The sequence below is a fragment of the Mus caroli genome, chromosome 2 (genome assembly GCF_900094665.2).
Source record: "Mus caroli chromosome 2, CAROLI_EIJ_v1.1, whole genome shotgun sequence".
Taxonomy (NCBI): Eukaryota; Metazoa; Chordata; class Mammalia; order Rodentia; family Muridae; genus Mus; species Mus caroli.
In genome coordinates this window covers 21,865,521-21,878,373 of record NC_034571.1, presented here as the reverse complement: position 1 = coordinate 21,878,373, position 12,853 = coordinate 21,865,521, and the positions used below count along the sequence as shown (strand labels likewise).

The following is a 12,853-nucleotide window of genomic DNA, read 5'->3' as shown; positions in this document are numbered from 1 at the left end:
TTTTTTGAGACAGGGTCTCATCTCCAGTAGCTGAAGCCGGCCTTGAATTTCATCTAGATCCTCCTGCCTCCAATCTCCCCACTGAAGGGATTACAAACATGGGATACCATGCCCAGGCTCATCCGCGGCTTTTTCTGACTACATCATACATGCACTTGGACTTGAGGGACAGCTACCTGTACAACATCCACTCTACACACTGCCTTCTTCATAGGTAGGGCGGCTCTGGCAATGACAGAGTGAAACACCTTGAAGTTTGCAGATGATGGTCAGTAAGGTCACCCACGCCCGGGCCAGAGGGTTCCCGAGCCTTCCCAGGGACTGGTGCGCACACAGTCCGCTCTTCAGTGACATCTTTCTCCTTCCGCACCCAGGTTTCAAAAATATACTATTGCTCCTTTCAAGCACTAAAATGCAGGTCACACGCGACGATGGTCCTAGGCTGGCATCCATTTCCCTTAGATGCCAAACCTGGGTGAGAGATCTGATAGTGCCCACCGAGGAGGAGGAGGCGGGGCTCGCGGTTGCTCCGGACTCCCGAGGGCTGCGGGGATTGTTTCTCTGGGCTAATCTCAGGCGCAGTTCTCGAGCCGCACACACTCTGCGACGCCCACATTCTGCCAGTCCGGGCGGAGACGTCTTGGCATCTCTGTCCACAGATGCAGCACCGGTGCAGACTCTAAGGGCGCTCAGTTCTCAGAGAGCGGGCCTTGCCAGAGGTAGAGGCGAACGTCTCTGGACGCAGGATAGAGGCTCAATCAAGGCCGGAGATTAGTCTCTCAAGTTGCTAGGAAACAGGCTAGCCCTCAGAAGAGAATACTGCGCCTGCGCGGGATCCGGACAGGGGCGTGGCAGGGGCGTGTCCACTGTGCCGGGGGCGGGGAGGGGCCGGATGGACTAGCGTGTATGCAGCCTTGAGGACGAAGTAGAGGCGGGGCCGAGGGTGTGTCCACAGCTACTAAGGACACCGACTGGGCTAGGTTAGAGGGGCGTGCCTACTCTGCAGGACCAGGGCTGGGGGCGGGGCTGAGGGTGTACCCAGAGCATCCCAAGAAGGGGACAGGTACAGAGCCTGCAGGAGGAGGGCGGGGCGAGCGGGCGGTGTTACGGGCGGTGCCTACTGCGCTTGCGGAGAAAGGTGGGGCTGCGGGGGGGGGGCGTAAGTGCGCCTGCGTGACGCGGCGGCGGCGCGTTAGCTCCCACCCGTTGGCCGCCGCCTCAGCTGCCGCTTCTCCTGGGCCGCGCACGCGCCTCCGCCGCCGCCCCCGGCCCGTGCTCGCACCGCGCCTGCCCCGCGCCTGCCCCGCTCCTTCCTCGGCCGGCGCTTGCCCGCCGCCGCCTGCCCGGCCCGCTCGGCGCCTTCTCGGCCTCGGCTCGGCGCCCGCAGCATGCAGCAGCAGCCTGGGTGGCGGCGGCGGCCGTGAAGTAAGGGCCGTTGCGCCCGGGCGGGCGGCGCGGGAGGGCGGCGGCGTCTTTGTTGCGGCCGGGCCGCCGCGGCCTTTGTCTGCAGATGGTGGACGCGGGCGGTCGCTGTGCCGCCGAAGGCTGGAGGAGGATGGAGGCGCCCCCGGAGGGCGCCGACCTGGTGCCGCTGGACCGCTACGACGCGGCGCGGGCCAAGATCGCCGCCAACCTGCAGTGGATCTGTGCGAAGGCCTATGGCCTAGGTGGGCGGGCGCGGCGGGGTCCGGGGTCGGGGGATGGGATTACAGGGGGACGGACGGGGAACGAATCCGGTTCCAGGATGGTACTAGAGGGGAGCCGACGGGGAACGCACTGGTTTCGGATGCGACCGGGAGGTGTCGGACGGGTGTAGGAGCCGGGGTATGGGACCAGAACTGGGGTCGGACTACGACGGGGGATGGGACCAGAGGGGAACGCGACGGCCGCAGAATGGGACCAGAGGGAGACCGACGGGAACGACCAGGTATGAGACCAGAGGGGTCAGAAAAGGGACTGACATGCCGGGGGATGAGAGCAGAGAGTTCCGGACGTTGGACAGACGGGGCAGGTTGGGACCAGAGGGGATCTGACGGGTCTTGGGGGGATGAGACGCACGGGAGGAGGTTGTAAGGTCTAGGGACAAGGAATGGAGACAGAGCCAAGATTGAGAATGAGGCCGGTGACAGGGCCAAGGCGCGCCTTCGCGTGGTGTCAGTTCAAGTCTTGCTGTTCTGGCGGCGGCCCAGGTGAGCGAGCGCTGAGGTAGCCCCGGGTCGGTCCAGGCATGGGACTGTGTTCGCGTGTCATCCATGCTCAAAGTCTCGGGTGGGTGGAGGGTGCCTATCATGTGCAGTGTTATTCTCTGGCAATTGGACTGGTCCTCTAGGTCCAAGAAAGACTCTTACCTGAATAACCACTGCTTAGCTGTTACTTACTGCATCAGGGTGACTAGAAGGCTGGATAGTTTGAGACTTAGTCTCAAACTAGAGTTCCAGCCAATCTGGTTTATATATTATGAAATTTGGTACTTAACAGAACAGGAGCTATTGGATACTCCAAAGATACATTATGTGTAATACAGATTGTGCAGAAATCATCATCTCCTTTGGTTAATTCCTGTTGTAAAGAGCAAGGTAACCTTGTAATGAAACCCCGTTTATGAAGCCTAATATGCTTAGTAGGATTAGGATTCTCAGGTTTGGTGCTCTGGGAACATTGCAGACCAAATAGTGCTGGTAATGAGTTGGTTGGGAGGCTCTAGTATCAGGGCAGGTGTCTTGTTTTAGGCATAAAACTATGATAAATGAAGCATAAATTACCCTTGTGCTGGCAAAAACATTACCTGAAGACTGGGTTACTGAGATAACCCTTTCAGGAAAGGGTTAGGTGACCACTTTGGAAAACTTGCTAAGCAGGTGTTCTCTGTGACAGTGGCCTCCAACTAGTCATAAGAACAAACTGTTTTGTGAGTCTTGGGATTAAATAAACTGCTTTATTTTAAATTCTCTGGTATAAAACTAGCAGTGAGGAAGAAATTCTTTTATAGTTTTCATTGTTATAATTCTTGGTCACTGTTTCTATTCAGTGCAGGTTTTGCATGGTGGTGGGGAAACACTACTGTGTACCTGGCTTTACCTGACTTAAAAAAGTGCAATTGAAGAAGCTGGGTGGTTGCAGCCCAAGCTTTTAATACCAACACCTGGGAGGCAACACAGAGAAACCCTGTCTTGAACCCCCTTTTTTCCCCCCAAAAAAGTGCAATTGAGAAAAGGCGTCTGCTACCTACCTAGAGCAGCGGATGAGTGTCTGGCCACTGGCCACTCTCTTTGCTAGCTCCACACTTTGTCCCATCTCCCACCTTATGTTTCTCATTGTTTGCTTGGCATTATTCTAAGCTATTAGCATTCAGTTTTCTTTCCTTTTTCTTTCTTTCTTTCTTTCTTTCTTTCTTTCTTTCTTTCTTTCTTTCTTCCTTCCTTCCTTCCTTCCTTCCTTCCTTCCTTCCTTTCTTTCTTTTTTTAATGAGACAGTATTTGCCATGGAGTTTCCTATGTAGACCAGTCTGACTTTGAACTCACAGAGATCCATTTGCCTCTGTCTCCTGAGTGCTGGAATTAAAGGCGTGTGCTCATTTTTTTATATTTCACAATTTTTTATTTTATGTGCATTGTTTTTTTTTTTTTTGACTGCATGTATTTCTGTATGACAGATGTCAGATCCCCTGGATAAGGAGTTACAGACACTTGCAAGCTGCCACATGGGTGCTTGGAATTGAACCTGGGTCCTCTGGAAGAGCAGCCACTGCTCTTAACCACTGGGCCATCTCTCCTACCCTCTAGTTGTTCTTAGGTTCATCCAAACTCCCAGCATTTTCTCCACTGGGCAGTATTTCGCCAAGGCTAGCCCACCACTTGTCATGGTGCATTCTTGGGCATAGCTCCTCATCTATCTACAAGTTTTCATGCCTGTGTATATGTATGTTTTAACCTGTGTGCTGGGGGTGGAACTCAAGACTCTGCTAGGCAAGTACTCTTGCTGAGCTGCCTTCTTTTTTTTTAAGGTTGGCATGTGGAGATAGTTTACTTAGATTCTGTTTCCTTAACAGGGTGAGCGTGTTGAGTTTTGTGTAGCCTTAGCATTCAGCTTGGGGGTGAGGTATCTAGAGATAAGTTTTTCTCTCTGTGTTGGCAGCTGACTGGTTTAGTTTTATTCTAGTACCAGATTACTTGGGAGATCTGGTTGCCTCATCAAATAATGGAGAAAATGAGCTTTAAGGTTTTAGAATTATTAAGAGTGATCATTTGAAGACTGGAAGAGCAAGACTGAGGCCCAGCGTGGGTCTGAGCCTAGGTGACCCCATGACCTGAGGGCATGCCTCTGCTAGCAGCATGCACATGACGTGGGTGTTAGGAGGTCTAGTTTCTTTCCATTCGCTGGGGTAAATGAGGTTTCTATACTCAGCTTTAGAATTTGGGAGGCCCTAATTCATATGAGCAAGCTGTCTAAGCTGGAGGGGTGCTTGTGCTGTTCGTAGCCTGGTATGAATTTACTCCTGCCAGCCTGGATTTGGGTCTTCCAGGAACATGGGTGAAGAGGGAGTTTTGGCAAGGTACACAGGGACACCCCGTCCACCCCAGTAAAATTCTGATGCTGTTCCTGGTCTAGCTGCTTTCTTTGCATCTGGATGCTTCACTGACAACTTAGTTTGGCTGGGTGGTCATAGGGAAAGGATCTTGCATGTTTTATGTGTTATGCACTGTTTGGTTAAGTCACGAAGTGAAACCAGCTTTTCTTCTGTGTAGGAGTTGAAGGTGTGGAGGAATTGTGGGGTTAGCCACTGGAGACTCCATTGTCACTTGCCCCGGAAGTCTGTGTCCCTGTGCCAGGCTGCTATCTGTAGTGAGTGGCAAGCTGTGGAGCTCACCCTAGCAGGCTTTGGGTTTATGGTTGTGAAGAAACATTTTCTCAAGATTTATTCTGCACTCATGCCACAACCAAGATTTGGGGCTGTCTTGTGCTTCTATTTTTAGGTTCCTTCTCTCTTTCTGGCAACTTTTGCTTGACATTAACAGTCTTTTTGTTGTTTTTTAGGAGTAACTTATTAGGCATGCTGACAATTGTTCACTTAAATGTGTCTGCAAAGAGGAGCAAAGTCTGCTTAGCTCCAAGAGTGTATGGTAGCATTTGTGTGAGACCTGCATAAAATTGATAGAGAACGTCAAAGTGCTGCTTAAAGGAGCATTTCTTTTCCAGGGTAGTGTGCTAGCCCAGGGCTGCAGCAGTCCTGGCTTTGGTTTTGGGTTGATTTGCATTCTGTTTGTGCTCTGAGCAAGCTCAGAGGTATCTATCTAGGCTTTGGTTTCAGGGGAAAGTGGGGGAATACCAGTTTTTATCTCTCAAGGACAGTGGCACACACAGGGACCGGATGAGAAGGCTCTAAATTGTTTGCAAGGAGATTGCTTTGAGGCTCAGCAGAAACTGATTTGTCCTTTTGCCCCAGAGCTGAGCTGCAGCTGAGCTGTCCTGAATCCTAGGCCCAGTCAAGAGGTTCATCCTTCTCACCTTACCAGCAGCAGACCGGGCTGCTGGTGGCCTGGCTGTAGGGGTTAGGTCTACAAACCAAGAATGCTGCTCTTCATCCTCTCTTCTACCTCTCCTGTTCTCCCACGCTCACCAGAGTGAGCACATTATAGAGTAAGGAGTCACATGAGGATCTGTAGCCTATGCAACCCTGTTCCTAGGAAATTGAACCAGAGCCACTGCTGGCAACAAAGTGCTTTTAAGCTGGTTTGCCTAGCCAGTGTTAGGAGCAGAACCCTTTCCTAACTCCAGGAGTTAACATATTGCCAGAGTCATGGTATTGTTTGGTTTAGTGTTATTTGGTCAAAAGTTCTTCACTACTGGGAATCCCTTTCAGTAGCTTTGGAGCTGGCTAGAACTGCTCACTGAGCCTTTCTTTCCCTGGGAACAGTCTCCTGCCTGGGCCCAGTTCAAAAGTGTGTTATCAAGTTGTTCTAGGTTATAATTTGTTCAGACTACTGGTTCATGAGTTTAGATTGTGGCTCTATCTATTTAGTTTATATTTTTTGAAACAGGGTTTCTCTCTATAGCTCTGTCCTGGAACCACTCACTGTAGACCAGGCTGGCCTCGAACTTATGAAGATCCACCTCCTCTGTTTCAGGAGTGCTGATATTAGAGGCACTCAGCACCATGCCCGGCTGGTTTTATATATTTTATTTTAAGTGTCGGGGTAGGTTGCATGTACTTGTGCACCATATGTATACCCAGTGCCCTTGGAGGCTAGAAGAGGCCGTCAGGTCCCTTGGAATTAGAGCTATGCATGTATGGTTGTTAGCTCTTTGTAGGTGGTAGGAATTGAACCTCAGTCCCCTGAAGAACAGCCAGTGCTCTTAAGTGCTGAGTAATCTCTGGAGCTCTGGGCTGTTTTTAAATAGCCTTTTGCTATTCTTGGCAAGTGAGTTGGGTGTTTTTGGGCGGGAGGGTCCGGCAGCCTCAAGTGTTTGGCGAACTGGAGAAGCTTGATGCTGTAGGGCCTGCTGATTGTGCCATGACTCCTCTACAGGTTGTTTGGAGAACCTCCTGTCTTCGGGTTCTGGTATCTGCGAGGTTAGGATTCCCCTCACATGCCCACCTGCAAAATGCTCAGGTGCTTGTGGGTGTAGGAGAGGTCATGTTTTTAGAGTTGTGCTTATATACGTCCTCCTTCCTGGCCTGATGCCAGGAGTTAATACTAATCAGAGAATGAAAATCTGTCTTTAATCTGTGAGCTAATCCTTTGGCTGCTATTGTGGTTTAGATTGTTAACTTTGGGTATACATTTTTTTTTTGTTTTTCGAGACAGGGTTTCTCTGTGTAGCCCTTGCTGTCCTGGAGCTCACTTTGTAGACCAGGCTGGCCTCGAACTCAGAAATCCGCCTGCCTCTGCCTCCCGAGTGCTGGGATTAAAGGTATGCGCCACCACGCCGGGCCCAGAGTTGTTTAATAGCTTGGATTGCTATCCATTTTCATATTGTCTGAGGATGACCATGATGGAGGCAAGATTACTTTCATCCATTGCTTTTGTGTGCATAATTATTATTTCTTTTTCAGAATAGGAAATAAAAGGGAGAAGGCACATAGTGCCATCTATGTTGTTGATCAAAATCCTCATGAAATAACATTTATGGAGGAAATAGGAATAATGGAAGGTTGAAGATAGGACTGGGGAGATAGCTTAGATAATTAAGTGCTTGTTAGGCACGGGGCTGGGGAGACAGCTCATTGGTAAAGTGCTTGTTACACAAGCATGAAGACCAGAGTTGGAACCCATATTAAAAAAGTCAGATATGGAGCTGGCAAGATGGCTCAGCAGATCGCTGCCAACTTTGACAACCTGAGTTTGTAGGTGCCTAAGACCTACATAATGGAAAGAGAGAACTACTGCAAATTGTCTTCTGACCTCTACACATGTACTGCATGTGTGTGCGCACACATACACAAATGAATAAATATTGTTACTATCGAGACAGGGTTTCTCTGTGTAGTTTTGGCTGTCCTGGAACTCCCTCTATAGATGAGGCTGGCCTCAAACTCAGAGATCTGCTTGCCTCTGCCCTCTCTTCCCTGCCCGTGCTGGGTTTAAAGGCATGTGTCACCACTGCCTGGCATGAAGTAAATTTTAAATATGAAAAATTTTAAATACGAAAGTCAGGCGTGTATGCTTGTAATTCCATGCTGGGGAGGTAGAAAATGCTCTCTGACCAGCTAGCCTGGTCTACTGTTAGGGTCTAGGTCAGTGAGAGACGTGTGTTAGAGAACAAAAGTGAATGGCTCTGAAGGGTGGTCAAGGCCTGGATAGCCCATGAGAGCAGGAGGTGGGGACCTGGCTGCACCATTGTGTTCTTGTGCACTGAGTTGATTAACTGTGCGGAGGCAGAGGTGTAAGGACTGACATAGCAGGTGATTAGCTTGGAAAGTCTTGGAGCCAGGTTGTTTACAGTGCTCATGGTGTCTTTGGGGATTCCTTTGGTGTGTGTGCGTGGGATCACTTGAATAGGAGAGTTTGCTGAGAGCCTGGGAATGTGCTTTGAGCAGATGTTCCCTAGTTGCTACAGATTTAACTAGTCAAAACTGGTCTATCCGTCCAGGTGAACATTTGTCTTATGACCTGTGGGAACTGAATGGAGCTTTGCAGGCCACATATGTAAAGAAGAAAAGCCCTGGGTGGTGCCTGGGTAGAGTTGACAGGGGAGCAGAAGCCACTGGAAGGTCAAGTGGGAAGGAGAGAATGTCCCATAAAGAAGTAGATGAAGTAGGTAGTCAGGCAAGGACAGGGAAGGGGGATGGAGACAGGTGTGGGTCAGTTTGCTCAAGCACAAGCCCAGGCACGTGGACATTAGAAGCTGAGATTAGTTTGGACAAAAGGCTGAGTTTCAGATTTTGGAATGCAGTAAATGACATATTGGTAAACCCTAGCAGAAGTTTTCTACCTGTACTTATGGACAGTTTCTAAGGAGGAAAGAGGTCTGGGCTTTTTGTGTGTGTGTGTGTGGTTTTCCAAGACAGGGTTTCTCTGTGTAGCCCTGGCTGTCCTGGAACTCACTTTGTAGACCAGGCTGGCCTGGAACTTAGAAATCTGCCTGCCTCTGCCTCCCAAAGTGCTGGGATTAAAGGCAAGCACCACGACTGCCTGGCTGAGATCTGGGCTTTTTAACTGGGCACAGTTGGTAGTGCTCATTGTTTGGACCTTATATTGGCTTACAATTTAGACACACAGTAAAACACGTGTAAGTATATAGCTAGATAAAGTTTTGGTGGTACACCTCCAGATCCCTGTAAGTCTCATCCTGGCCTTCTTATACATACTTCCTCTCTGGAGTTTCCTATCGTCTAAGCACATCAAGGTTCTGCACCTAGCTTCCTTCATTCCACATATTATCTTTCAGATTTATTCATGTGTACAGTCTTTGCTTAGTAATAGTATCTCATTGTATGGTTAGCCCAGTTGTCTGTTGAGGAATGTTATTGGGGTCGTTTCTAGTTTTGGGGTATTATGAAAAATACTGCTATGTGCATTCATGTGGGCAGATTTTAAAAAAAATCTTAAATATGTATAGGATTAGGGGGTCACGAGTTAATGCATTTTAATTCAGAAGGAAGTATGAAGTTTTTCAAAGTTGCTGAGTCATTATTTCCCATGAGCACTGTATGAGAATTCCAGTTGCTCTGTTTTTATGTCAGCACTTGGTAGTGTTGGGCTTTATACTCTTAGCCAGTCAAGTGAGTGGACTGTGCATTGCACTGGTTTAGTATGCATTTCCCTGATGACTAATGAAGAAAAGCCTTTAAAAATATGCTTTCTGCCCACTTTAATCTCTTCCCATGTAATAATAGCTTTTAGAGTCTTAGACAATGTAAGAAAAAAATAAGTTGTTTATTTCAAGGTTTATTAACATGTAGTTTTAAGGCATTTTGCAAAGGTCCTAGATGTTCTACTCAGTTTCCCATTTATCTTCTTGTAAATCTACTAGAAAATTACAACCAGGTGTAGGACCTTCCCTCCTCTCAGAACTTCCTGTTCTGTTTTGATGACTGTGCCTGCCACCTTGTGTATGCATCGGCCACTGTGCCTTTCCTTCTCTAGTTATTTACTAAACTTAGGCTGCTTCTACAAGCAGTTAGTGTGGCAGCTCACATGTGTTGATAGTTTATATTTTCTTTTGTTGTTTTGTGTTTATTTTTTGTTTGCTTGTTTTGAGACAAAGGCTTATGTTCCAAACCGGCTCAGCTCAAGTTTCCTATGTAGCTAGGGCCAACCTTGAGCTCCTAGATCTTCCTGCCTCTGCCTTTTCAAAGTGCTGAGATTGTAGGTGTGTTATACTACTGCACTTATATTTTTGTTGTCTTCTATTTCCGTGTATGAAAAGTTTCCTTTGATGCTTGCTCTTATTCCATCTGGATTGCCATAAAGATTCCATGACGTAGGTAACTCATAAATGATGGAGACTTTGGGGTATGAAAGTTCAAGGTGAATGCAAACGCAGATCCTACATGTGGTAAGGTTTGGGTCCTGGTTCATACCCGGTGCCCATAAAACTAGGTATGATGGTGCATGCCTATAATTCTAGTACTTGGGAAGTAGAGGCAAGAGGATCAATATTCTTTTTTTTTTTATTATTCCTTTTTTATGTTTTGTTTTTAATTTTTGTTTTTTGAGACAGGGTTTCTCTGTGCAATCCTGGCTGTCCTGGAACTCACTCTGTAGACCAGGCTGGCCTCGAACTCAGAAATCTGCCTGCCTCTGCCTCTCAAGTGCTGGGATTAAAGGCATGTGCAACCACTGCCCAGCCTGATATTCTTGTTATATAGAAAATTGAAGGCTAACCAGAACCACATGAGATCTTGTCTCTATCCCCACCCCACATTTAAACATTCTAACAATACGACGATCTGAATGATACATGCTGAGGAGTGATGATGGGAAGTATTTTTTCTGTGTTAAGCTGTTATGTTTCTATAGAAGCAGAAAACATTGTGTATACAGTAAAAACACATTTCTGTTGGTGACTGAATCTGAGTGGAACTGTTTGAGGTTGTATGTGCTGGCTTATGTGGTGTGATGGCATGAACAGTGTGTCTGCTGTAGGTTTAGAATCAGGACTGCAGTACAGTTTCTTAATGCAGCATGGGTAAACACTGCCACAAACATTTTGGATCCAGTTGGTTCTGGTTGTTGTGTGTTTTTATCGTTGCAATTACTTTTCTGACTCCCACATTCAGTTAAGCTGGGGGCCTAGAATATAGTTTATTTTGGTGAATGTGTGGGCATGTAGGAGAGGGCATGTAAGACAGCTTCTTGCTCTGTTGCCTTCCACTTTTCTGTTCCTTTTGGTTGAGTAGAAAACCTTTTCTTAAGGTGGCTGACCAGATGCAGGAGGTTCCAGATCCTTGTGCCGTTCCCATCTGGACCCCATGGATCTCATTGTGGCAGCATCTTCCATTTCAAAGTCTCCAGCCTTGTGTCATCAGGAACTGGGGAGTATTGCCCCTCTCCCACAGCTCCCTGTCTCTGACCCTCCTTAGTTTCAGTCTCCAGCTCTGCCTGTGGTTCAGATTAGATGGATGTGTTGATTTCACTTTAAAGTCAGTGATTCCATTCGGTCCCTGTCATTGCTACCCTGCTGCTCAGCCTGCCCAGTGAGTTTCTAAATATCTGTTGTTCTACTTTTCATTTCTATATTTAGTGCTTTAGAAAGCTTTCTTTGCTGAACTTTTTTAGTTTGCTTCAGAGTTTCTGACTCTTGAGTTATTTGTGCTGGCTCCTTTTAAATGTCTGAGATGTTTCAACACTTGATGCATCTTGGTGTGTGTCAGTCATCACACTTGAGTGGAGATTTCAGGAGATTTCTAGGAGGAAGGAATCTCTTGGACTCAGCAGCCAGTACATATCCTGTTGGGTTTGCTTGAAGACTGGAGCTTCAGTGTTAGCAGTGGTTCTGGCAGGTCCTGTGCCCAGCCCTGAGCATCTGGTTCAGACTACTTTTGGGGGTGGTCCCTGCTGCTGCTGCTTAAGGGCAAAAGGAACTTTCCATGCTAGGTAGGTGAGATTCTGCCTATCAGACTACTAGTTGTGGTGCTTGGCTATCTCTGCCTCCCAGGAAAAGATTACACACAGTTTTAAGAACTTATAGAACCAAGCTGTGATTGGCAGTGATGGGCAGGGCCACTCCTTGACCAGGACTATTTAATTAATCATGCCCTTTTTTTAAGCCTAAATCTCAGGTCAGCACCTCGAGGATGGACTTAGGGGTTACTGGATCCATTTATTTTTCTTCCCAAGGTGACCACATGAATAAAATGCTTTTTTTCTGATTCTCACTGTCACTTGTCTTATTACTTGATGTATTGAGGATGGCAGCCAAACCTAGCTTGTTGGGGATGCCAGGGCTCAGAATTATACCACAAACCTCTGGTAAAATGTGATTCCCTTTACTAGAATGCTCGTCTGTGTGGGAGAGAGGTTCATAACCACCAGGGAGGGAGAGTATCTTCTCTGCTAGGTGCTCTTGGGGAGACTTTTATTTGTTGTGTTCCCTGGTCCATGGTGGCTTTGGCTTTAAAGAAAGTATCTTAGGCCTGTTAATCTTACCTCTTCCAAGACCCAGAAACCAGCTGCCTTGCCTGTTTTGCCTTTTGTAGAGGGATTTAGCAAGCACCAGGCCTGCCCTTGATGGGGATGTGACTCTCTACTGCTGTCCTGCAGTGTGAGGTCCAAGCCCGCATCAGCATCCATCCTTTTCACTTTGTAGGTGCCCGTGCTTGCAATTTCAGGGTAGTAGCTGCCTACTGCCTAAAAAGGCAAGCAGGGATGGTGTGCTACCTTGGCTTGACCAGTAACTCCCTCTGGATATTAAAAAGTGTTTTGCCTTTGGATCCTGTTGGTGTCATTAGTGTTTTTTGGGTGTGGATTTTCTTTTTTTTAGTCTTGCTGGCATTTTTAGTGGCTTCATAAATTTGTAAAGTTTTGGAAAATTCTCTGCAGTGTCTGCATCCTTCTACCATATTCCCTCTCCCTTCTGGGCCTGCAGGTCCTTTCTGTGGGCTGACAGCCTCTGTCACTTACTCTCCCTGCCTTCCCACATTGTGTTACTGTTGGTTGTGGATACTTGTTTTCTACTCATCTTCATCTCTCAAGTGTTGCCTTTTGCCTTTTCTGGACAGGGTTTCTCTGTGTGGTCTTGGCTGTCCTGGAAACAGCCTACAGACAAAGCTGGCTTTGAACTCGGGTTCACCTGCCTCTGCCTCCCAAGTGCTGGGGCTAAAGCTGTGTACCACCATGGCTGTCAACTATCTTAATCTGCTTTTTCCTTTTTTTTTTTTTTTTTTTTTTTTTTTTTTTTTTTTTTTTAC

General features: G+C 47.6%; 1 protein-coding gene across 4 annotated transcripts in view; it reads left to right on the top strand.

Moving 5' to 3' along the window:
• The first annotated feature begins 1,162 nt into the window (after positions 1-1,162).
• Camsap1 (calmodulin regulated spectrin associated protein 1) overlaps positions 1,163-12,853 on the top strand; it is a 59,317-nt gene continuing 47,626 nt past the window's right edge. For 3 of the 4 annotated variants that reach the window (XM_021183950.1, XM_029473025.1, XM_029473024.1), the window contains exon 1: positions 1,163-1,667. In XM_021183950.1, coding sequence (XP_021039609.1) covers positions 1,511-1,667 — 157 coding nt within the window. In that variant the 5' untranslated portion in view covers positions 1,163-1,510. The remainder of the gene's footprint in view (positions 1,668-12,853) is intronic. The other variant, XM_021183958.2, reaches the window with a different exon arrangement.